The sequence below is a fragment of the Capricornis sumatraensis genome, chromosome 9 (genome assembly GCF_032405125.1).
Source record: "Capricornis sumatraensis isolate serow.1 chromosome 9, serow.2, whole genome shotgun sequence".
Lineage (NCBI taxonomy): Eukaryota > Metazoa > Chordata > Mammalia > Artiodactyla > Bovidae > Capricornis > Capricornis sumatraensis.
Window position 1 is genome coordinate 19,489,617 of NC_091077.1, and position 23,873 is coordinate 19,513,489.

At 55.7% G+C, this 23,873-nt stretch overlaps 1 protein-coding gene across 5 annotated transcripts in view; it reads left to right on the forward strand.

Moving 5' to 3' along the window:
- Nucleotides 1–19,395, forward strand: part of DPP9 (dipeptidyl peptidase 9) — a 37,702-nt gene extending 18,307 nt beyond the window's left edge. For 2 of the 5 annotated variants that reach the window (XM_068981150.1, XM_068981153.1), the window contains 13 exons: nucleotides 1,163–1,224; nucleotides 3,004–3,104; nucleotides 4,007–4,184; nucleotides 4,420–4,582; nucleotides 6,443–6,522; nucleotides 9,054–9,206; nucleotides 9,590–9,725; nucleotides 11,764–11,909; nucleotides 12,641–12,787; nucleotides 13,521–13,673; nucleotides 14,264–14,406; nucleotides 15,616–15,727; nucleotides 18,315–19,395. In XM_068981150.1, coding sequence (XP_068837251.1) covers nucleotides 1,163–1,224; nucleotides 3,004–3,104; nucleotides 4,007–4,184; nucleotides 4,420–4,582; nucleotides 6,443–6,522; nucleotides 9,054–9,206; nucleotides 9,590–9,725; nucleotides 11,764–11,909; nucleotides 12,641–12,787; nucleotides 13,521–13,673; nucleotides 14,264–14,406; nucleotides 15,616–15,727; nucleotides 18,315–18,407 — 1,667 coding nt within the window. In that variant the 3' untranslated portion in view covers nucleotides 18,408–19,395. Of the gene's footprint in view, nucleotides 1–1,162; nucleotides 1,225–3,003; nucleotides 3,105–4,006; nucleotides 4,185–4,419; nucleotides 4,583–6,442; nucleotides 6,523–9,053; nucleotides 9,207–9,589; nucleotides 9,726–11,763; nucleotides 11,910–12,640; nucleotides 12,788–13,520; nucleotides 13,674–13,792; nucleotides 13,928–14,263; nucleotides 14,407–15,615; nucleotides 15,728–18,314 lie in introns of those variants that run through there. The other 3 variants (XM_068981151.1, XM_068981152.1, XM_068981154.1) reach the window with 3 other exon arrangements.
- The last annotated feature ends 4,478 nt before the right edge of the window (nucleotides 19,396–23,873 follow it).

A 23,873-nucleotide genomic window follows, 5' to 3' on the forward strand; every position in this document is an offset into this window, starting at 1 on the left:
CAGAAATCCAGACTCACCCACAAAATCTACCAATTTATATTTTTTAACGTGGACCATTTTTAAAGTTTTCATTGAATTTTTTTTTTTATTGCATTGCTTCTGTTTTATATTTCAGTTTTGGGCCAAGAGGCTTGTGGGATGTTAGCCCCCTGACCAGGGATCAGTCCTGCACCCCCTGCATTGGAAGCTCCGAGTCTCAACCACTGAACCACCAAGTCCCAGAAATCTACCAATTCTTAAACATGTCTCAAATTATTTAAAAATACTTTTAGCAGGACTTGCCTGGCATCCGGTGGTTAAGACTTTGCCTTCCAATGCAGGAGATGCAGGTTCGATCCCTGGTTGGAGAGCCAAGATCCTACTTGCCATGCTAGGCACAGTCACACAAGTTTAAAAAAGGAAAACAAACTTGGTGAGCCACACAGAATACTCATGCGGGCCAGGTTTAGCATCTTTGGGGCCCCCGTGGAAGCCTCCGAGAGACTTGTTCCTGCTGACTGTGGGCTGTGCTAGGCAGAGCCTTCCTGGGGAAACTCCTAGGTCCTGGTGTGAATGGGGAGGTCAGTCTTTTCCTTCCATTGCTGGAAAGGTGAGGAAGCGGAGCTCCAAAATATCACCTGCCGGAGCGCTAGAGCCATGGGCCAAAGCTGAGACGTGTCATAGGAACTGAATGCCGCCCTGGAGAGCCTGTCTCGGCTGCCCCAGCCCATAGGCTGCCTGCCTCCTGACTGCTGAGCACCAGCTGTCGCCAGATAAGGGCCCTGTTTGTGCGTCATGGGGGCTTTTATTAGGGGCATGTGCCGTACTTGCACCCAGCTTTCAAGGTCTCCCGAGGTAGGGAGACATCTTCCTCCTGTTTCATGTCCCCCCATGACCCCTGACCAGCCCAGGCCTGATCTCTGTTCTTACACACGAAAGATGTAGCCACATCACCTTTGGGACCATGGTCCAGGCTCACAGTCAGTCCTGCCTGGGGGGGCCAGAGAGGGTGACACACCCACAGAAGGACCTCTGGACAGTGGGTGTCTTCCTCCCCTCCCCCCATGTCAGCTGGGTCACAGCCTTGGAACATCCCCCCTGCACCCCCTCAGCCAGCGCCCCAGCACCTGCTGTCAGCTCTCTTGGTCCACCTGCCAGGTCCACCTTGCTTTCATTTCTGCAGGCAGCAAGAACCCCAAGATCGCCTTGAAACTGGCTGAGTTCCAGACTGACAGTCAGGGCAAGGTAAGTGTGGCACCTGGAAGAAGCCTCCAGATGAGGAGGGGAGGCCGGGGTCTGTGCTGGGAGATCAGGTGGCCCCTCAACCCCCACTCCAGGGCAGGTGCTTCTCTGGCCAACTGAACCCAAAGAGGCTCCATCCGGAGCCCTGGCTTCCAGGCCGCACCCTTCCCCCCATCACCCTGAACCGGGACTCAGACAGGGAGTGGCCCCGAGGTGCGGAGAGGGGACCCCTGTGAGTGAGCTTCGAGTGGAGGCCCTGCAGGGGTTGGGCTGCCCAGAAGGGTGGGGGTGCAGTCACCTGGGGGACCTGACCTTCGACCAAGGGTATCCCTGCCCCCACCTCTGGGCAGTTCATCTGTCACTTCAGCAGACGCATCAGTGTTCCAGATCCTTCTCTCTGTCACCTAATCAGCCTCACAGATGGGGGTCCTCATCACCCAGGGAGTCACTCCTCAGGATCCATAGCCAGGATGGCAGAGGAGGCTGTGGGGAGAAGGGTGGGGGCGATGCCCAACTCCATGTGAGGATGTCGGGGGGGATGCCCCTCATGTCAGAGATCAAAGCAGGCTGGTGAGCCTGGAAGCCCCTTCGTATTTTGCCAGAACGGCTTCTTGTGTAACATTTCAGAAAAGTGCCTGAGATAAACTACACTTATTTTCACGATCTAGGGGTTGGTTTTGGTTTGAGCACGAGTAGGCCCTTGGAGAAGGCAATGGCAACCCACTCCAGTACTCTTGCCTGGAGAATCCCGTGGACGGAGGAGCCTGGTGGGCTGCAGTCCATGGGGTCACTAAGAGTCGGACATGACTGAGTGACTTCACTTTCACTTTTCACTTTCATGCATTGGAGAAGGAAATGGCAACCCACTCCAATGTTCTTGCCTGGAGAATCCCAGGGACAGGGAAGCCTGGTGGGGTGCCGTCTATGGGGTCGCACAGAGTTGGACACGACTGAAGCGACTTAGCAGCAGCAGCAGCAGCAGCAGCAGCAGGCCCAACCAAACCCCTTCTCCACTCCTGACCAGAATGTTCTGGTGGATCCTCCAGGGACCTGCGCTAAGTGGCTTTGCTGAGCCCCACCAGCTGTTGTAAATGCTTCCAGGCCCCCTCAGATGAGCAGGGTCCTGAGATGGCTGGGGAGGTTTTTCCCACTAACCCACAGCTGGGGCATGCAGAGGTTGGGGGCAGGCCTGGGTGTGGGATGTGCTGGGCCCTGCTGGCCTCTGTCCCATCCACCCTCCCCAGGAGATGCCCCGCTAGCCCCGTGTCACCTCCAGGAAGCCGCAGGGGCGAGAGGCTTGTCTTGCCCAAGGCCACCTGGCTCTTCAGCAACAGCCATGCCAGAACCCTTGGTTTCCAGTCAGCAGGCTGTCATAGCAAAGACCACTGGGAAACCTTAGTCCCCAAAGCCTGTCATCTCCTGTTCTGGAGGCTGAAGGTCTGAAACCAAAGTGTCGACAGGGCAGTTTCCTCCCTGGTTATCCGAGGCCTGGGGATGCCACCTTCTCCCTGCGTCATGTCACAAGACAGGACGCGCGGCGCCTATGTCCACATCTCGCCCTATTATAAGAATGCTCATCCTGTGGGTTGGGGTGCCCACACCCCAGTATGACCTCATCTTAACTGATTACATCTGCAACTGTCCCGTTTCCAAGTTAGGCCCCCTCCTTGGGTCCCAGGAGTTAGGGCTCCAGTGTGTGGCTCTGGGGAGATACAGCGCCTCACAGCAGTGGCAGCACATGGCCAGGCCGGATGGTAACCCACGTCTGTCTGTCCCCTTTAGGTCGTGTCCACGCAGGAGAAGGAGCTGGTGCAGCCATTCAGCTTGCTCTTCCCGAAGGTCGAGTACCTTGCCAGGGCCGGCTGGACCCAGGATGGCAAGTAGTGAGTGTCATCCCTCAGAGTCCAAGACACCCCTCACAGTCACTTCTGCCCTGGGTTGGGGCAGACACACTACACCAGAGCCCCAGAGCATAGCCGGGGGCCAGACCTGGCTGGCTGCCCATCACCATGCAGCTCACAAGAATGACTTTTCCTTTTTCCAGTGATGCAGGGGCCGGGGATCCAAAGAGGAGTATTTCATCACATGGAAATGATAGGAAATCCATATTTCAGTGTCCAGAGATAAAGCTTTATTGGCACATGGCCACACCTCTGTGGCCACTCACCCAACATGGGCAGGGTTGAGTATTTGAGAAAGGAACAGTGGCCCATGATGAAGGCATCTGATCTGTCTTTCTGTTGAGAGTCAACTTTTCCATCTCTGACCCCAACAGATCTCTGTCCACAATACACTGAAGTTGGGACTTCCCTGGCGGTCCAGTGGTTAGGACTCACACTTTCACTGCAAGAGGGCAAGGGTTCAGTCCCTGGTCTGGGAACTAAGATCCTGCATGCTGTGCATTGTGACAAAAAAAAGAAACAGCAAAAAGATTTAAGCTAACTGTCCACTTAGAGCAAGATATGAAACAAAGGACAAATAAGGGCTGAGGATTTGGCAGAAGTCGCCCAAGATCACCAGTGACGCAAGGTGTTTGCAGAATAGCCGGATCGTGCAGTTTTGTCAGCACCTCAGCACCCACCCCAATCCCCTCCCCACCACCCTCATCTCCCTCCTGGGCATGCCTGCCAGCCAGGGAAGCTTTATGTACTGCACAGTCACTTGCTCGAGTGTCACTGAAGCTGACAGAGGAGGAGCCATTCCGACCGTGCACACGGATGGGCAGGGGGTGCCAGGCCCCGGCTGGCCTGCACCAGGCCCTGAGTTTCTCCATCTCACCCTCCAGTGCCTGGGCCATGTTCCTGGACCGGCCCCAGCAGCGCCTCCAGCTGGTCCTCCTGCCCCCAGCCCTGTTCATCCCTACCACCGACAATGAGGAGCAGCGGGTGGCCTTCGCCAGGGCTGTGCCCAGGGATGTCCAGCCGTACGTGGTGTATGAGGAGGTCACCGATGTGTGGATCAATGTAAGAGCTGGGGTGTGTGGGCCCTGTCCTCCCGCACCTGGTTTCCCATGTCCCCGCCCCCAGGTCCCCAGCTCCTCAATGTGGAGAAACCAGCTCAGGAGGGAGGGTTGGCAGGGACTGCCCTCTGGCCAGACTGTCCGAGCCTCCCCTTTCTCAAAGAGAGATAGCCCGAGTTCCCCCCACCTGCTCCTGCCACAACCCCCACTTATGACACCTCCTCTCTCTGCCCGGACAGGTTCACGACATCTTCTACCCCTTCCCCCAAGCAGAGGGAGCAGACGAGCTCTGCTTCATCCGCGCCAATGAGTGCAAGACTGGCTTCTGCCACCTGTACAAAGTCACCGCTGTCCTGCGGCCCCGCGGCTACGACTGGACCCAGCCCTTCAGCCCTGGGGAAGGTGAGCAAGTCGGACTAATACTCACCGCTCTTGCCTGTAGTTCAAGCCGGTGGTTCAGTGCATGGCTTGTTCACGAGCCCCACCCCACAGGGAGTGGGTGTTTGTGATTAAGAGACTGGCCTTTCCCAACGCCGTTCCTGGTCTGGAAGGGCTATCACAGCCATGACTGCTTTCTTTTGGCAGCAGGGTTCATCCAGCACCGACATGCCAAGGCCCTTTGTGTACCAAGGCTGTGCCATCTGACCCTTTATAGGAGAAGCTGCCCTGCCCTGCCCGCAGAGAGGGTCACTGTAGAAAGAGACAAGTGTGGACAGCTCTGCTCTAGAGGGTAGGCAGGCAGACATCCAGAGATGGTGAAAGACACCAGGAGGCCCGGAGCACATCAGTGGATAACGTGACACAGGGCAGGGACCTGTGGCAGAGGTGGCCACACAGTGCTCGAGGCAGAGGGCACAGCCGGTGCAAAGGCCTGGGGGCAGGACTGGGCCTGGTGTGGGGGAGGGACAGTGAGGAGGCCCGTGTGGCTGGAGCAGAGTAGTGGGGGGTAAGGGAGGGAAGGTGTGGTGTGGTCGGTGGGACCTTCTAGGCCGTGAGGAGCACGGGCTTGAACCTAGAAGGTTTAGGAGCTCAGAGTGAGTTGGAGCAAGGCAAGGGGACCAGCAGGCTGTGCCATCACCCAGGCCCGCTGGGGGTCTCGTGGGGGCGGCTTGGTAACGAGTGGCACAGAGGGTATAGAGCCGGAGCAGTGCATTGTTAGGGCCGCCAGCCCCAGAGGAGGCTCGTGCGACTCGGCTCCCCATGTGGGCCCAACGGTGTGGGCATCGGGGAAGGTTTGGGGGCAGGCAGTGGCGCACCCACCTTGCAGTGAGTGAGGGATGGAGGAGTGTTTGTCCCTCCCCAGTCCTCTGGTGATGGTCGCTTAGCCCAGGTCTCTGTTCTGTGCGCCCTGTGGATCTTTGTGGGGATATCTGCCCCTCCATAGGGAGACGCTGACAGTGTGCTTCAGACCCAAGAGAAGAGAAAAGATCTGTAGCCACTGCTCATAAACTGTTTTTAATATAAAATTTCAAACACATGGCAAGAAACATTACATATTGTTATTTACCTGATAAGAACTCTAAAGCGAGGACTTCCCTGGTGGTCTAGTGGTTGAGAATCCACCTGCCAGTGCAGGGGACACAGGTTCGATCCCTGGGTCAGGAGGATTCCACATGCTGGGGAGCAGCTAAGCTTGTGTGCCCTGGAGCCCAAACTTCTTAACAAAAGAGGCCACCACAATGAGAAGCCTGCTCACTGCAACTAGAGAGAGCCCACGTGTAGCAACAAACACCAAGCTCGACCAAAAATAAGTAAATAAATATATAAAAAGAGAGAGACCTACCCACCCCCCAAAACACAAAAAAACCTACTGTAACTCCACTGAGCCTTTGGTCAGTCCCAGAGTTTAGTCAAGATCTGGTTCCCAACCTGTCCTAACCAGTCACAAGTCCAAGACCTGGAAGGAGGTGGTTTGGCCAACAGGGTTCTAAAAGTGGGTGCCTTTTGTTTTTGGCTTTACCAGTCTGCATGTGGAATCTTATTAATAGTTCCCTGACAAGGAATGAGATCTACATCGCCTGCAGTGGAAGCTTGGAGGCAGGAGAAGCTCAGAGTCGTAACCACTGGGCCTCCAGGGAAGTCCCCCAAATGGGATGTTTTTGATAAAAATGCAGATCTCAGGCCTGCATCCCATGCCGGGGGCCCAGCCGGTCCACCTGCCTGTCCCCCAGCTGCCTGGGCTTTGCCGCAAGTCCATTTTGTGCCTTGAGTCTGCGTCACAGCTTCCCCGGGCCCCCTTCACCTCTTTTCCTATCCTTCCAGATGAATTTAAATGCCCCATCAAGGAGGAGATCGCACTGACCAGCGGCGAGTGGGAGGTTTTGGCGAGGCACGGCTCCAAGGTACCCGAGTCTCCACACACGCCTGTACACATACCCGTGCACAGACATGCACACATGGCCCTGACCCCTCCAGACCCTGAGAGCCTGTGGCTGCTCCTCCACCCCCACACCCCCGACCTGGCCACCCGCTCCTGCTCTGCAGCTGAGGGCCGTGGGGGCTGCACTTCCCACCAGCAGGAGATCCTGGGTCTGGAAGCAGGGTTGTCTGTGTTTCCTTTGTTGGGTCCTGGTGGGTGGGGGCTGGCCCATTTGCCCTGCCACCAGGAGCGTCCACTTGGCCTCCTTCCGCTGCATGAAGCTACCTGTGGACACTGGTGGGGCCCACCGTGGAACTGCCCTGCATCCATCACTGGGGGCCAGGTCTGCAGAATTCTCATTTTACAGAGAGACCCCTTAATCAGATTGTCCTGGAGCCTTCCCTCCCTCCCAGCTTTTATAAAGGTGTCCTGGTCCAAAGACTCAGACAGACCTAAACTGTCCCAAGTGCCCAAGAGGAGATGTAGGCCAACCTTTTTAAAGCCCAGAGCTGGGTGGCCCGTGTGCTGCCAAGAGAAGGGGCCTGGGCACCCCTGGGCAGGGGGCAGAGAGGGCATCAATTCCAGTGTCAACCTGCACCTCATCTGACCTGACAGCCCCGATTCTAGGCAAGACCACCCGGGGCACACTCAGGTTAGCACACAAACGTGCACTGTTTATATGGTAGGAAACAGCAGTGTGAAAACACTTGATCAGGAGATAAGTGACCTCCTTGGGCCCGGGTAACATAGGCACGGTACCCATGACAGTGGACCACACCTGTGCCTACTGGGTGGCCCTGCTGTGCTTGAGTCTTGCTGGAGGCACCTCTGGGCTCATGGCCTCGCTTGGCCCAGCCAGCCAGGCACTAAGCCTGGGTTTCCTTGCTGCGACATGGGGCCCTCAAACAGCTCCAACCCTCCCATCTCCACAGCAGTATCTCCCTCAGTGCTGTGGACACTCTGGCCAACTGTGGGCACTGTGGGTGTGGAGCAGCCTCCCTAGCCCCCACCCTAGCTGTGATGACCACAGATGTGTCCAGAGGCTGTCAGATGGCCGGGGGGCGCAGAGCAGCCCCAGGTGAGAACCCTGCTTGAAAGTACTTTGAAGGCCTTTAGCAGCTGGCAGACACACAGGACAGTATTAAAATCTTTCTCTGGGGACTTGCTGGTAGTCCAGTGGTTAGGACTCAGTGCTGTCTGCCAGGGCCTGGGTTCAGTCCCTGGTAGGGGAACTAAGATCTCCCATGCCGTGCTCACGGCTGGAAAAAAAAAACACCTTTCTCCATGGTCAAAGTTTAACCCTCTGCACATCTTATTTTTTTACCTAGAAATTTTCTTTAAAATAAAAAAAGCAACATTTTAAGAAAGAGAAAAGGAAAGAATGCCCTGTGCCGTCCCTGCCCACAGCCACATGCTCCACCCCTGTGCACCGGGTCTGGGTGGGTCCCTCACCTGCAGACTCTGCTTCCCGCCCACACAGCTTCTCACAGTCTTGGTAACAAAACCAGCACACAACTTAACTATGGTGGTTTGGGATTTTCCAATGACATCCTCCATTTTCAGAAAACCTGCATTTATTTTCCAGGGAGCACACAACAACCAACATATCAGCATTTGTTGTAAAAATAGAATTTCTCTATATGGTCCCCTTCCATCCTCACCCAGGCCCCCGTGACCTGCCTCCGTCCTCAGAAGTGACCACAGCGGGGAATCCCTGTAGGTCTTTCCTGTTTGCACAGGAACATGAGTATTTTAGAGGGTTTGTAGTGTTGCATGACTTCTTGTGGTCCCAGAGAGGTGTGCCGTAAGGGTTGAGCCAGCCTGTCTTTAGGACATTCCAGCTATCATCAGCTCTCTCATCTGAAGAGCACTTGGGGCATCGCTGTGCCTTCATTTGGAATTTGCTCCTCCAGTGCCCTCCTTGGGAGCAGTCCCCAGGGGCATAAAGGCCTGTTCAGAGCATCTGTGCTGCATGGTCAGCCTAGCAAGGCAGTGCCTCTTCCATCCCCAGAATGAGGTTCTTTCCCCCTCCTCCTGAGGTCACTGCCTGAGAACCACGCCCAGGTCTGACGGGCTTTTCCTCCAGGAAACAGCGGAGCAGGGAGTTACCGCTTCTTAACCCTGAGCACTTGGGTCAGAGGGTGGGCTATCCCTACTGGGGACCAGGACTGGGGGCTGCTGGGCCCAGGACAGGCCCTCCCTCAGCCTCGGTATCCCCCCACACTGTGCCTTCAGTCCCCCTCCAGCAGCTCTGGGCCCGCTTGGAAAGAGCTGTCCAGACTGGGAGCTCTGATTCCAAGTCGGACCAGAGAACATGTGGTTAGTGCAGCTCTAGTGGAGTGGGCTTCTTCCCTGCAGGATCCAGGACAGACTCCCAGACAGCTCTCCAGCCGGCGAGCTGAAGCCAGCTCTGGGAGAACAGTCCTCCCTGTTCATAGAACATTGAGCCCTCCCTGGGGGCGGGGAGGGAGGCCCCGGGGGCCACGTCACCAGGAGCCTCCATGCCGCCTGCAGATCTGGGTCAACGAGGAGACGAAGCTGGTGTACTTCCAAGGCACGAAGGACACACCCCTGGAGCACCACCTTTATGTGGTCAGCTACGAGGTGGCCGGCGAGATCGTGCGCCTCACCACGCCTGGCTTCTCCCACAGCTGCTCCATGAGCCAGGTGGGCCCCTCCCCAACGTGCCCTCCCTTGGAACATTCCAGAATATCAGGCAGCAATCTGGAACATGACCACAGGGCCATCCTCGACCCAGACAAGTAGGCAGTGTAGTCTGCCAGCTATAGGACCAGCAAGATGGGCAGGTCTGGGTCTGAACCCACCCCCAGGTCCCACAGTCAGCACCCAGGACCCCCCTGGTCAGGGGACAGGCTCCTCTAACCGTTCAGGGTAGGGGTGGTGGTAACAGCAGGGTCACACGAGCAAACACACCACACGGGGTGTAGACGGCAGGCAGCGGATACAGGTGGAGGTGATGGGGGAAGGTGCCAGCACAGCGGGGGTGATGGGAGGCACCCCGCGGTCTCAGCGCCCCATCCCTCCTGCAGAACTTCGACATGTTCGTCAGCCACTATAGCAGCGTGGGTACACCACCCTGTGTGCACGTCTACAAGCTCAGCGGCCCCGACGACGACCCTCTGCACAAGCAGCCCCGGTTCTGGGCCAGCATGATGGAGGCAGCCAGTGAGTAACCCCAGACCCCTGGGACCTTGACCGCGTGCATTGCCGCCCGAGCCCTGGTGAATAACGCGGGTGAGTGCAAGGCAGCAAGTGGCCCAGAGCCCCGAGAATCAGTCGAGTGTAACCGCAGCCCCACACTCTCCTGTGGGGCCCCTGAGACAGCCTCAAGTTTCTGTGCTGCTGTCCCAGAGAGAGCACATGCAAAGGGCCGGAGCCAGCTGTGCCAGGCGGAGGGGACCCTACACAGGGCCAAGTGCACCTGTGCAGAGCAAATGGCCCCTGCCTGGGGTCAGTTGCTAGGGGCCTCAGAGTGGGAGGCAGCTGGTTAATTAACCCAGGAGCCTCCAGGGCGGCAAGGCCTCCACCCGGGTGACCCCGGTTTCCAATTCCAGCTGCGGAAGCGAAGGCCAGTCAGTTCAGGTCATCTCTGAAATGTTTCATTACCTACTGAATGGCCCCGTGGCAGCCCACGAGTTGTAAACTGAACACTCTGCAGAGCACCCCGCCGTGGGGATCACTCACTAAAAAGGCCTCCCTCCCCTGAGCACAGGGCTGCCCCTTGTAGATTTCTAGGACACCACAGGACATAAGATCCCTGGGGGTTGTGGGTGTTGACAGACTTTCCTGTGGCTCAGACAGTAAAGAATCTGCCTGCAATGCAGGAGACCCAGTTTCAATCCTTGGGTCGGGAAGATCCCCTGGAGGAAATGGCAATACATTACAGTATTCTTGCCTGGAGAATTCCGTGGACAGAGGAGCCTGGCAGGCCATAGCCCATGGGGTCACAAAGAGTCAGATATGACCAAGCGACTAATACTTTCAACACTTTGAATGAGCTGGAAAGCAGTTTGTTACCATCACTGCCCCCAGAACAAGAGTAAATAAGCAGCCTTCTCCATCTGACAGCCCAGTCCTGGAACTTGGCCCTGGTTCACAGATGAGGAAACTGAGGGAAGAGAGGGGCCTGACAAGGTGCCACCCAGCACTGAACAGGGGCCGTGAAGGGGGCTCAGGTGTCCTGATGCCCCGCCCCGGATGTGCACGCAGGCACATGGGGGCGCCGTTTTCCCCCAAAGCCTAATCTGGCTGTGTTTGTGGGTCACTTCTGTGAGAAGTGGACAAGCTGGCCCTCTGGCCATACCTGGCCATGCTCAGTCACTTCGGCTTCATCTGTGGCCTCTCTGGGCAGCCGCAGCAGAGTCAAATGCACACAGCCCTCCACGGCCACAGGTTCCCAGCCACAGAGCATGCCAAAAGGCAAAACCTGACTTGTGCACGGCAACCGTTTACGTAGCACTTACACTGTGTTTACAGCTAGTTAACATAGCGTTTGTGTTGTATCAGGTATAATAAGTAACTCAGGTGACTGAAAGCACACGGGAGGATGTGTGCATGCCATCTTATATGAGGGACTTGAGGATCTGCGGCTTTTGGTATCTGGGGGCTGCCCTGGATCCAGTCCCCTGAGGATACAGAGGGACAAATGTGGTGACAGCCCAGCACACAGAATGTCTCTTTTGCATGTAAAACCAAAAATATTACCTGGCCTTTTACAGTAAACACTTGTGGACCCCTGGCCTATATCACTGTTGACTCATTTGCCTTTTAAATTGACACCCTGTTTACTCAAAGAAACTTAAAAGAGTTCTCTTCACCACTGGACTGAAAAGCCAGTGTTGCTTTGCAAAAGCAAAGGTAAGCATAAAAATCAGAGAGAAGACCCCTCCCCCCGATCATAAAACCGACCTTAATCAGATCCCAGAGCTGCTGTCATCTCCAGGGGAGAGGAGCTAGTGTTGGGGGCTCTGGAGAGGGTCCCAGTCCAGACCATGGCCTGGCCCAAGCAGGCACCCAGGGTGCAGGTCACTTCCAGCCTGCAGACTCTGGTTATAACTGCCAGGAAGCACAGAAGACAGGGCGCTTCTGGTCCACCCTCTGGGTTTGAGGGAGTGTGGGTTCAGCCAGACGTGGGCCCCGCTCAGATTTGAGCCTGCCTTGGCTCACCCTGACCCTCGGAGCCACAGCCACTCTGTCTCCACAGGCTGCCCCCCGGATTACGTGCCTCCAGAAATCTTCCATTTCCACACGCGGTCAGACGTGCGGCTCTACGGAATGATCTACAAGCCCCACTCCGTGCAGCCAGGGAGGAAGCACCCCACTGTCCTCTTTGTGTATGGAGGCCCACAGGTGGGCACGCCCCTCCCCCATACCCCCCACCCACCCAGGGCTCACGGGGCCCCTCCTAGCGCTGCTGCCCATCCCCACTGACCTCACTGCACAGCCTCCTCCCCCCTTCACCTGGTGATACTCCCTGTCCCTCTGGGAAGCCCCCCTAAACCCTGTCTGTGTGTCTGGGCCACCCATCCAGCAGTGACCCACTCTTACCCCTCGTCACCAGCTTGGAGCCCTGGGCCCAGCCCTCTGAGAAGGGGACAGACCAGGCAGGCAGGTTGGCAAGCAGGTGCATCTAAGACAGTGGTTCTCAGCTGGGGTGGCTGTCCCCCAGAAGACACTTGGTGACATCTGGGGACATTTGTAGTCATCACAGCTGGGGTGGGGGTGCTCCTGGCATCTAGTGGATAGAGGCCAGAGGTGCTGTCAACACCCTGCAGCCAGCAGGGCACCACTCAGAAGATGATGAGGCCCCAAACATGAATTGTGCCAAAGGACCAGCATAAGCCACATTACTTGGGGGACACACCGCCCGGCACCACCAGCCTGCCACCCTCCCCATCAGCTTCTGTGTCTGTTTCTAGATACAATAGAGGGGTAGAAAAGAAGGAAACTGTAGCTGAAGAAATAAGGGAGTAACCCCAGGGAGGACCTGGGGCAGGGGCCTTCTCCCGGGCCACCCACAGTCTTCATGATAGAGTGCAGGCCTCATCTTCAGACTCACACCTGCTTTGCCTTCCCCACAGGTGCAGCTGGTCAACAACTCCTTCAAAGGAATCAAGTACTTGCGGCTCAACACCCTGGCGTCCCTGGGCTACGCTGTGGTCGTGATTGACGGCAGGGGCTCCTGTCAGCGAGGGCTTCGATTTGAAGGGGCTCTTAAAAACCAGATGGTAATGTCTCTTCCCATTCCCTTCTTGTGTGGTGGAGGTGAGGGGACCTGGGGTTTGGGGCCGGCCCTGAAGCACCTTCCTCAAGGACAGTCCTGGCCAGGGTGTCAGTTCTGAGTGGGGTGGCCTGTGGAACTAGAGGAATGTCCACTCTGCTGAGAGAGGTATACAGATGCCCTGCCTGGTGCCTAAGACCCAGGTGCAGCCAGGCATGTCAGTATAGGCCCAATCAGCAGGCAGCCCCGAGGGCTAGGCCAGATAGGCACTGGCGGCTGTGGAAGTGGTGGTGGTGGTGGTGAGGATGGTGGGGCTGATGCTGGTGATGAGGCATTTGATGGTGATAATGGTGGTGATGAGGATGGAGGTGGTGGTGCTGGTGGTGGTGGTGATAACACCAGCTCTTTGAGTCTTGGCACACACCAGGCCTCTGAATACAGGACACCTCACATTTCATTTCATCCTCACACCCACTGTAAAACCTGTACTCTTCATGTTAACCTCCTTATTTTGGGCATGGGGAAACTGAGGCGCAGAGAGAGGATGAGACTTTATCAGAGCCAGCCAGGAGATGGCAGGGCAGGGTTGGTGCCAGGTCCAGCTGACCAGCACCGCAAGAGGTTTGCACAAGGCCTGGAGAGAGGGTGACTTCCAGAGAGGGCCCCCTGCGAGGGAAGGGAGACAGTGGGGCATGGGCCTGGGAGGAGGCCACTGAGGGGTACCCGGCCTCATCCCCCAGGGCCAGGTGGAAATCGAGGACCAGGTGGAGGGCTTGCAGTTCGTGGCCGAGAAGTATGGCTTCATTGACCTGAGCCGTGTGGCCATCCACGGCTGGTCCTACGGAGGCTTCCTCTCGCTCATGGGGCTGATCCACAAGCCCCAGGTGTTCAAGGTGGGTCCCACCCCACCTTCTCCCCCATGTCTGCCAGCGCCCCTGTGCCCCTTGGAGCCCGCCCCCCTGGGGGAGGCATCTCGGCAGGGGCCTTGCCACGTGGCTGTTTCTCCCCGCAGCAGCCCCACGGGGCCGAGCCCCCCTCCTCATTGCCCGCCACTGCTGACCCCAGGATGGCGTCCGGCTGCACAAAACCCCGCCAGCAGCTCTCTGTGGGAGGCTGAGCTCGGGACCCCGGCCCCGGACGGGCAGAGGTGGGGCATGGTGTGGAGAGCGTCGGGGGAGGGGCCCCCAGGCCGGCGGCGCTGCCAGGGCGATGAGGAGGAGGAGGCAGGAAGGCAGTGGGCCCAGGGAGGGGCCAAGTTCAGCCTGAGCACTCGCCCAGCTCACCCACCCTCCCACGACAGTGCACGGTCCACAGGGGAGACACGCGGAGGGCCCCTCCCCACCAGCCCCCGTGTGCATGCCCACTCCTCATGTCCTCCGGGGAGGCCCCGGGACCACAGGCCAAACGCAGGCTCCCAGGACGTGACCTCTGTGTGTGTGTCTCTCTCTTTCTCATGCACCCCTTCACCCACGGTGGCCCCCAGGTGGCCATCGCAGGCGCCCCAGTCACAGTATGGATGGCCTACGACACGGGCTACACAGAACGCTACATGGATGTCCCAGAGAACAACCAGCTTGGCTATGAGGCGGGTTCCGTGGCCCTGCACGTGGAGAAGCTGCCCAATGAGTAAGGCCCCCTGCTGCCCGCTTGCCGGGTCACCAAAGCCAGCCCTCGTGAAGCTGGGTTCTCCTGGGGCCGGGTGGGCGTGGCTTCCACACCTGTCTCTCTGTCTGCCGGCGCCCCCTCCCCTTCCTCCATCCTCCTCACAGAAAGCAGGCCCCCAGGTTCTCTTGGACCAAGGAGGGAGGGAAGCCCCCAGCCCTGCCCCCAGCAATATGGAGAGGAAGCTCTAGAGTGACAATACTTTGAACACCCTGGTGCCCCTCACCTCCTAAGCACGTGGCCTGCCGTGGGCCCCGTGGGTCGGTTTTGAACCCTAACCACCTGTCTCGTGGGTTCTGCCTCAGAACCCAGGTCCACAGTGGTTGTAAAACCTACGTGTGTTGGCCCAGCTCTGATATTCCATGTATGCTTTGGGTACTGGTTTCTGATTTTCCCATCGGAAAGAAAATGGCGCGGCTGTTTCTGATGTGCCTTGTGTTTGGTGAACGTCCACCCTGGCCCCACCTTTAGTGCCAAGGTTCTTGTCCCAGACTGACCCTGCCCTGGCCTCTCTCCCTGCAAGGCCATTCTCTTCGATCTAGAGGGTGACCTGGACTCCAGGGGCCACCATGGTGCAGCCAAGCTCAGAACCCACAGCTCTGCAGCCATTTCCATTCACTTTTGGATTTATCTCCGTTCACTGGAATAATAAAACACAGAAGCCTGGTGGTTGCCAGGGACTGGGAGGGACTGGGAGCGACTGCTCATGGGCATAGAGTATGCTTCAGAGTGATGGAAATGTCCTGTAACTTAGGATCCAGGTGATGGCTACATGACGTTGTGAATGCACCAAACGCCCCTGAATTGTTCCCTTTAAAATGAGTGAATTTTAGATCATGTGTCACGTCAGTAAGCTATTTTTATGTCAAAATTTCGACAGGAATCATCCTCCACCACCCATGCCACACGTCAAGTGCTTGGTAGCCACTGGTGGTGTTGGGTGGGGCAGGTCTAGCACATTTGAGAAGCTTCTGGGACCTCAGGGCATTCCAGGTACCACCAGCCACACCCTCCCCTCCTGGCCAGGCGTCTCCCAGACGTGCCAGTCACACCAGATCATTCAGTTGCTCCACCATCTGGTGCCAAGTTGCTGCTGCTGCCTCCTCACTTCCATGGGGCAGGGTGGGAGAAGGGGGTTCGGTCCCAGACCCTCACCCCAACCTTGTCTTCCAGGCCCAACCGCCTGCTCATCCTCCACGGCTTCCTGGATGAGAACGTGCACTTTTTCCATACAAATTTCCTTGTCTCCCAGCTGATCCGCGCAGGAAAGCCTTACCAGCTCCAGGTGAGTGGCTCCTCCCAGGAGCTCGCAGGGTGGGCAGCAGCGAAACCCATGTCCCTGCCCCAATCCTCACATCTGACTGCCTGGCTCCTCCCTGGGTCCCCGAGTCCATTCAATAGATGTCTCGCGGTCCACTCCGCCCTCTGCTGGCCACCTCTGGGAACTGGGGGAGCACACGCTTACTGCAGGAGCACATGCGTTATTTTAAACCAAGAAGCTTGCTTTGAAGTTCGGAACCCCACCCAGAAAGTATGAGGCGGGGGCGGGGGAGTTGGGGTTTACCTTGAACAGGGGTCGGAGAGGAATTCCCTGAGGAGGTGACTTTTAAGGATGCTGAGTGAATGGGGACTCAGCTAGGCCTAGGGGTCGGCTGTGGAGGACACTAGACACAGGAGAGAGTGAAAGGGGGAAGCTCAGGGACAAGAGACCAGCGTGGTTGCAGCCAGCAGAAGAGCTGAGGACCAGGGCCCGGTGACCAGCGTGGCCAGGTGGGCAGTGCCTCCAGTGGTGGGCGGGGCTTAAGCAGTAAGGGCGGGGTCTCAGGCGAGCACCCTCGTGAGAGGGCGGAGCTTCGGTGGTAAGGGTGGGGCTTTTGCGGTAAAGGGCCGGGCTTTGGGAGTGGGTCTCGGGAGGGCTGTATTTTTTTGTAAGGGTGAGGAAAGGTTGGTCATCTTTCAGGCAGCCATGTAGACAGAGGCCCATGGGGCCAGTGGGACATGCACCAGTCAGTTGTCCCGGCAGGAAAGGGGCCAGGAGTGGGGAGCGAGAGGCCTGGTGGACTCCAGGGGTGGGACAGGGTCGGGGGTGGGAGGGTCGGGGGGGTTGGTTGGGGGAGGCCTGATGCTGGAGGTAAGAAGGGCAGATCTGATTACCTGCTGCCGCCATGCAGTCTTTCTGCATTCTGGACACCTTCACGTGCTCAGTCCTGTCAGGGGAGGACACGTTGCCATTCAACAGATGGAAAAACTAAAGGTCACCGGGCAGGAGGGACAGGCCTCAAGATCTATGCCTGTGCATGCACTGGCCAGGCAGGGCAGGAGGGCGGCGGGGCTCCCACAGGGTGAGGAGCTGTTGGGAGCAACTCTGCCCTCCACCTCACATGCCCCCCGACACAGGCCAGCAGCAGCTGCGCATCAGAGTTGAGGAGTCAGGCAGGGCCAGGGTGGATCCTCAAGTGTCCCTTCTGAGCCTGAAGGCCTGAGTCTCCTGGTTGGGGTAGCCCCTCTCTCCCTGAGTGACCACAGGTGGCAGGTCCTTTAACCTTGGGCCTGGTCTCCTTATCTATGAAATGGGCTTGATAACCCCTGCCTCTGAGAGGTGTTGAGGGTCAAATGAGCGCTCTCAGGAAAAACATTTGGCACCTGGGGGCCTGGAGACTTGTGCCTCTGCCTCCCAGGGGAAGTTGAAAGTGAGACAGGATGCTCCCTTGGGGGTGGGAGAGGGGGGATGGAGCACACCCACTTTCTGCTTCAGACACCCTGAATCACTTGGCCTGGAGGCTGACAGGCCAAACTTGTTCACACATCACATTGTTGCTGCAGACCAGGCCCGTGACTGGGGGTTGGAAGCAGAGTGGGGAGCCAGATGAGCCTCTCCTTGCCATCACAACCCAGGAAGAGGAAGTGACCAGGCACCCAGGACCCAGGGTGGTGTAGAGGGGTGGATGTCTGTCCCAGGTCATGCCACTGCCCCGGGCCCTGAAGGCGTGGGACCTGTGATCAAGAGTCCAGGTCTTGATCTCAGCCTGGCAATTCCTCTGAGTTGGGGACAGTATGATGAGACTTGTGACTCATCCAGGATGGAATACTGAAGGCAAGGGTGGAGGAGGGAAGATCTCTGAGCAGTTAGATGCATTCCTAGGGTGTGAAGCAGGTTTCACACCTGCCCCAGGAACCCTCACTCCATGGCCAGAAGCAAGACCTGCCTCGCCATCACCATCCACCTGAGAGCCTGCTTCCACTCAGCCAGGTCTCAGGGACTGGGTGATTCCTTGGGCGTGGCCCCTGTCACCAGCACGCTGCCAGTTCTCTCAGGGGATGGTCCCCCCGCCTTGGTTATTGAGAGGGCCCAGGAAGCACTTGGCAAAGCCTGGGGGGAGGCCCTCCTAGAGCGAGGGCTTCCTGGAGCCTCAGTGTGTCCAATCCCCAGTGGGGCCTGTTGGTAAAATGCAGTGGCTCAAGTGGAGGGCAGCAAATGTCTCCATGATTTGAAGCCCCAGCCCCTCTGCGGATGTGAGTTCCTCACGCTCCCTGGGTTTAGGGGACAGAGGAGCAGCATAGCTTCTCAAGGCTTTCATACGTGCTTTCGTATCTACTTAGCTGGCCCGGCCACACAGACCCTACAAGGTCTGAATTTTTCACTCAGCTTTCATGGGGGGAGGCTGTCACTTGCCCAGAATCACTTGCCCAGCAAGTTGTCCATGGAGGAGGGATTTGAACCTGGGTCCCTCAGTTCCAGAGCAAGATCTCTTCCCAGGGTGGCAAGGTGGGACCAAGGCCCTGAGGGGAGACGCTGGGAGCCAGACTGAGAGGGCAAGGTTCAGGGTGCAGGGTCCTCCGTGCCACCAGCCTTGCCTTCTCTTTCCACCCAGATCTACCCCAACGAGAGACACAGCATCCGCTGCCCCGAGTCCGGTGAGCACTATGAAGTCACACTGCTGCACTTTCTTCAGGAACACCTCTGAGCCCGGGGCCGCCTCGGGAGGGGCCTGCACAGTCAGAGCACAAGTGGCTCCACAGCCGCCATCGCGCACGCTGGGGGCAGGAGGGACCGAGTGGCCTCACAGGCCCCGCACCGCGCCTCCTCCCACCGGCCCGCCCCGGGACTGCCCGCCCCAGGAGCCACCACCTTCGCCCCCATGCCTTTGATCGTTTTTGTTCATGCTCCTGGGTTTTCTGCCTGCTGCTTCAGGGTTGCCAGGATGGAGCGCTGAGGCCAACGTCCACAAAGCACTTCCTCAAGCCATCCCTCCACTCCCCATTGTCTGGGAGCCTCACCTCCACTGGGCGTGGAGGCCTGAGGAGATTCAGAGCAGCCTGGCCTTTGCGCCGCTCCCCCGGGCCGGGGCGGGGGCGGGGTGGGGTAGCCAGGCCTAGGCTCAGGCCCCGCCGTCGGTGCAGGAGCATGCGGTTGCCTGTCCTCGCCACCTGCGCCCACTTCTTGTGATTTCTTTTTTTGGCGGGGTGTGTGTGTGGGGGGCGTTTTTCTTTTTTAAAAGACAGAAAGCTAGGGGTGCCTAAATCTAGAATCTGGGTCTGCCACTGGCCGCAGGGTTCACCCCAGCCAGCACCCGAGACAGGAGCCGTGTGCCCAGCAGACCACAAGTGCACAGGGGAGTGGACAGCTCTCCGGCCCGGCTCTCCCCCAGCTTTCAGGCAGGCTCTGAAACGTGACCGGCTGGGGCTCTGCTTGGCCAGCGGCTGCTGCCCCCTCTCCAGCCAGGCCATCTGGTCCCACGTTTCTGCCTGGCCCGCACTGACCGGGCTTCCAGGGTTGGGAGTGGAACCCTCCCCACCTCAGGGTTATCCTTACTCTTCCTTTCCCTCCCGCCAAGAGTTCTGCCAGGGGCGGGTTTAAAAAAAAAAGAAAACCCAACAACAAAAAAATCCCACCAGAGAGACAAACCACCTCTACATATTACGGAAAGAAAATATTTTTGTCAATTCTTATTCTTTTATAATTATGCGTGTAAGAAGTAGACACATTAAACAATTCCAGATGGAAGCGTTGCCACCTGCCTGAGGTTCCTTCTAAGCTAAACTCCCTGGGGCTGGTGATGGGGTTCCGTGGGTGGGCAGGGAAGTCCCAGGAGGCAACTGAGCCAAGGGCAGGGCAGTCTTGGCAGTGGTAGGAGAGGGGCTGCTTGCTCAGCCTTGCTGCCCTGGCACAAAACGGCAGGGGGTCCCATGCCACAACTGGAAGATGGCCAAAGGACAGTCTCAGAGGTCCTGAGGGAGCTCATGGGTGCCACTGAGGGACCCAGCCCAGGCTGTCGTGGGCAGCCTGGCCCTGACTTCCTTTTGCACCTTTCCTTGTCCAGAGGCTTGATTTGGTGGTTGGAGCATCAGGACACACCGACACGTGGTGCAGACTCTTCAAGTCTGTCTCAACAGCTGAGAGACAAGACTGGAGACCCTGCCCGAGCTGAGGGCACTCCTGGTACTTGAGTTTCTAGTGGGACAATGACCTTGGCCCCAGGGCCATCACCCGCTCCATCCTTTGCGAAGGTCCACTTTTATTTTTAATGACTTAAAGAATAAAACAGGGACTTCCCTGGGTGGTCCAGTGGTTAAGAAACCATGCATCCACTGCAGGGGGCACAAGTTCGATCCTTGGATGGGGAAGTTCCACATGCCGCAGTGTAGCCAAAAATAAGCCAGTACAAAAGGGCATAGAGAGGAAAACGATGCCCTCCCCACCTCCGTGAGCGGTAACCCCTCCCCAGTCTCTCTTGTTAGAAAAAGAAAAATTAATGTTATTTTCGGCTGTGCTGGGTCTTCGTTTATGTGCTCAGGGTGTCTCTAGTTGTGGCGAGCAGTGGCTACTCTCTAGTTGCAGTGGCTTCTCTTGTGGAGCATGGGCTCTAGAACATGCAGGCTTACGTAGTTGCAGCGCCTGGGCTCAGCAGTTTTGGCTCACAGCCTTAGCTGTCCCATGTTATGTGGAATCTTCCTGGACCAGGGATTGAACCTGGGTCACCTGCATTGGCAGGCAAGTTCTTAACCACTGGACCATAGGGAAGTCCCCCAGTCTCTCTTTTTAATAGCTGCCTTCTGTTTTGCTCTGGGAATGCCATAATTTATTTTGCGAGACACTTATCAAGGGATGTTATTCTGGGCTTTCCATATAAATCAGGGGTCAACAGACTTTGTCAAGGACCAGAGAGTAAATATTTCAGGGCTTGTGGGTCAGGCAGTCTCTGTTCCAACTGCTCAGCTCTGGCCCTTGCAACTCAAAAGTAGCCAAGGGTAATGTATAAATGAGTGGATGTGGCTGTGTGCCAATAAAACTTTATTTACAAAGCCACACAGCTGGCCAGATTTGGCCCACAGGTTGTCATTGACCAACCTCTGCTATAAAAGATCGTGCAACAGACAGCCTTGTACATGTTTTGGGCATGTCTGAATTTATAGGATAATTTCCTAGAATTACCGAAAGGCATATTCATTTTTAATTTGGAAGAATATTGCAATATTGCCTTCTAAGGAGAATGCCTCCATGTACACACCTCTTGGTGAAGTGTACCCCTTGATCCATTCCTTCAGTGTTGCTCTTGTTCAGTCGCTAAGTCGTGTCTGACTCTTTGTGATCCCATGGACTGCAGTATGCCAGGCTTCCCTGTCCTTCACTATCTCCTGGACTTTGCCCAAGTTCATGTCCATTGAGTCAATGATGCCATCCAACCATCCATCCAATGATGCCATCCTCTATCATCCTTTTCTCCTTTTGCCTTCAATGTTTCCCAGCATCAGAGTCTTTTCCAGTGCGTCGGCTGGAAAAGGTGGCCAAAGTATTGGGACTTTAGCCTTAGTATCAGTCATTCCAGTGAATATCAGGGTTGATTTCCTTTAGGATAGACTGGTTTGATCTCCTTGCGGTCCAAGGGACTCTCAAGAGTCTTCAGTACCACCTGTTATTTTTGAAAAGCTTAGGGAGTGAAACAACAGCTCACTGTAATCTGAACTCATATTTCTTTTATGTGTGTATGAATATTTTCATGCTTTAAGGCACTTGTTTACTTCTAATCATTTGCCAACCTTTTAAAATTTCTTTTTGGCTTGCAGGATTTTAGTTCCCCAATCAGGGATGGAATCCAAGCCCTTGATAGTGAGAGCACAGAGCCCTAACCACTGGACCACCAGGGAATTCCTTATCCACCTTTTGATATGTTGGCCTCATTCATTTGTAGACACTCTTTATATATGAAGGAAATAAGTGCATTGTCAAACATGTTGCAGACTGAACAATGTTGCTGATTTCAAAATGTTTGATGGGTAGGAAGCTCAGCCAATGAATGTTAAGAATCATTTCAGGGATAAGAATTTATCTTGCCCATAATCCACTGTGAAAGTGGAGAGGCAACTAATCACAAGTCACAGAATGACAGAAGTTGATGAGAAAAGAGTCACAAGGGTTGCCCAGAAGGCTTGGCAGTTGACAACCCACAACCATCTCAAGCAGAAACTTTTTTTTTTGGGGGGGGGGGGCCCTGCCTTGTGACATGCTGGATCCTAGTTCCCTGACCAAGGATCAAACAAGTGCCCCCTGCAGTGTAAGCATGCGCTGTACCACCAGGGAAGTTCTGTTTGTTTGTTTTAAATTAACCATAGACACATAAGTTGCAAAAAAACAGTGCAGAGTCTCCTGTACTCTCACCCAGCTTACATCTTACCTAACCCTAACACACTGTCTGTCATGCAGGAACATGATGTGAATACAACACAATGAACTAAACTCTAGACCTTATTCAGATTTCCTCAGCTTTCACAGGCACTCGTATGTGTGTGTAGTTCTATTCCACTCTGTCACCTGTACAGATTCCTAGAACCACCACCACAGTCAAAATACAGAGCTGTTGGGAACTCCCGTGGTGGTCAGTCTGTTGGTTAAGACTGAGCTTCCACTTCAAGGGACCCAGGTTTGATCCCTGGGCCAAGGAACTAGGATCCTACATGCCTCATGGCAGGAAAAAAAAATATATATACAGAGCCGTTAAGTCACCATAGGGGAGTTCCTTCATGCACACTCTATGATGTCCACACCCACCCTGTTTATGGTGTCCTGACCATGGAGACAGAAGCCGTGGTAGTTGTTACCAAATATTTTTTGACTGCTAGATTTCATGTCATGATTAAAAAGCAGAATCTTGGGAATGATGGTTTTTTATTTAAATCCCTTCAGTTTTTTGTTTGTTTCTATTTTGGGTTTTGTTTTATAGGCAAAAAGGAAAAACAGAAACAAGAGGCTGGGGTTCAGTCTGAGAAGAAAACATACACCTACCCCTCTTGAGTAGGAAACTCAAAACCACTCACAACCAAATACCTTGTCAGCTACAGCATTTGGCCACTAATTGAATCCTTCATAGGGACCCGCTGAAGGTCAAACACGGGAGATAGGGAAATGGAGACATAAAAAGAACTGTGCTGTGTGAAACACCAAATAGTCTGCCGTCCTCTGATTTATGGAGCCAATTCCTAACAGGTCCACGGCAGCCGGCTGCAAAGAGGGAAGCATTTCTTAACAGGAGCAGGTACCCCCACTCAGAACAGGCTGTAAGAAATAAATGTGTTGTTTAAGCCAGCCAGTCTGCGAGATATTGTTATAACAACCCAGACTAAGGCAAGGATCCAATCCTGGATCCCAGTTGCCTTTCCACGTCTTAGTCTCCTCATTTTGTGATGGTTCCTCAGCCTTTGTCTTTCATGACATTTTTAAAGAGAACTGCCAGCGACCTAGGTAGAATATCCCTCAACTTGGGTTTCTCTGGTATCTGCTCTATCAGATTAAGGCCGTGCATTTTGCACAGAAATTCCACGGAGATGCCACTCAGAATGTCCTTCTCTGTATCCCATGGTGACTCCATGAAGTCACTGTCTTTTAACGACGTTGACTTTGCTCAATGGGCTAAAGATGGTGTCGCCCCTGTAAAATTACTTACTTTTCTCTTTGTAGCTGTTATGTATCTCGGGGGGAAATACTTTGAGATAATGCAAAAATCCTCTTCCCCACCAGTTTTTAGCATGGATCCACGGAGTTAACAACCAGTTGTTTGCCCAATGGTGATCTTCCATTTCCCCCATTCTGCCTACATGCATTAACCTGAATTTCAGCGGTGCTCCTTTCTATCCTTCGTTCGTTGTACACGTACTAACTAGAAGAGTTGAAGGGTCAGTCACTTGCCTGCTACTGCTAAGTCACTTCAGTCGTGTCCGACTCTGTGCGACCCCAGAGACGGCAGCCCACCAGGCTCCGCCGTCCCTGGGATTCTCCAGGCAAGAACACTGGAGTGGGTTGCCATTTCCGCCTCCAGAGCATGAAAGTGAAAAGTGAAAGTGAAGTCGCTCAGTCGTTTCCGACTATTCGCGACCCCATGGACTGCAGCCTACCAGGCCCCTCCGTCCATGGGATTTTCCAGGCAAGAGTACTGGAG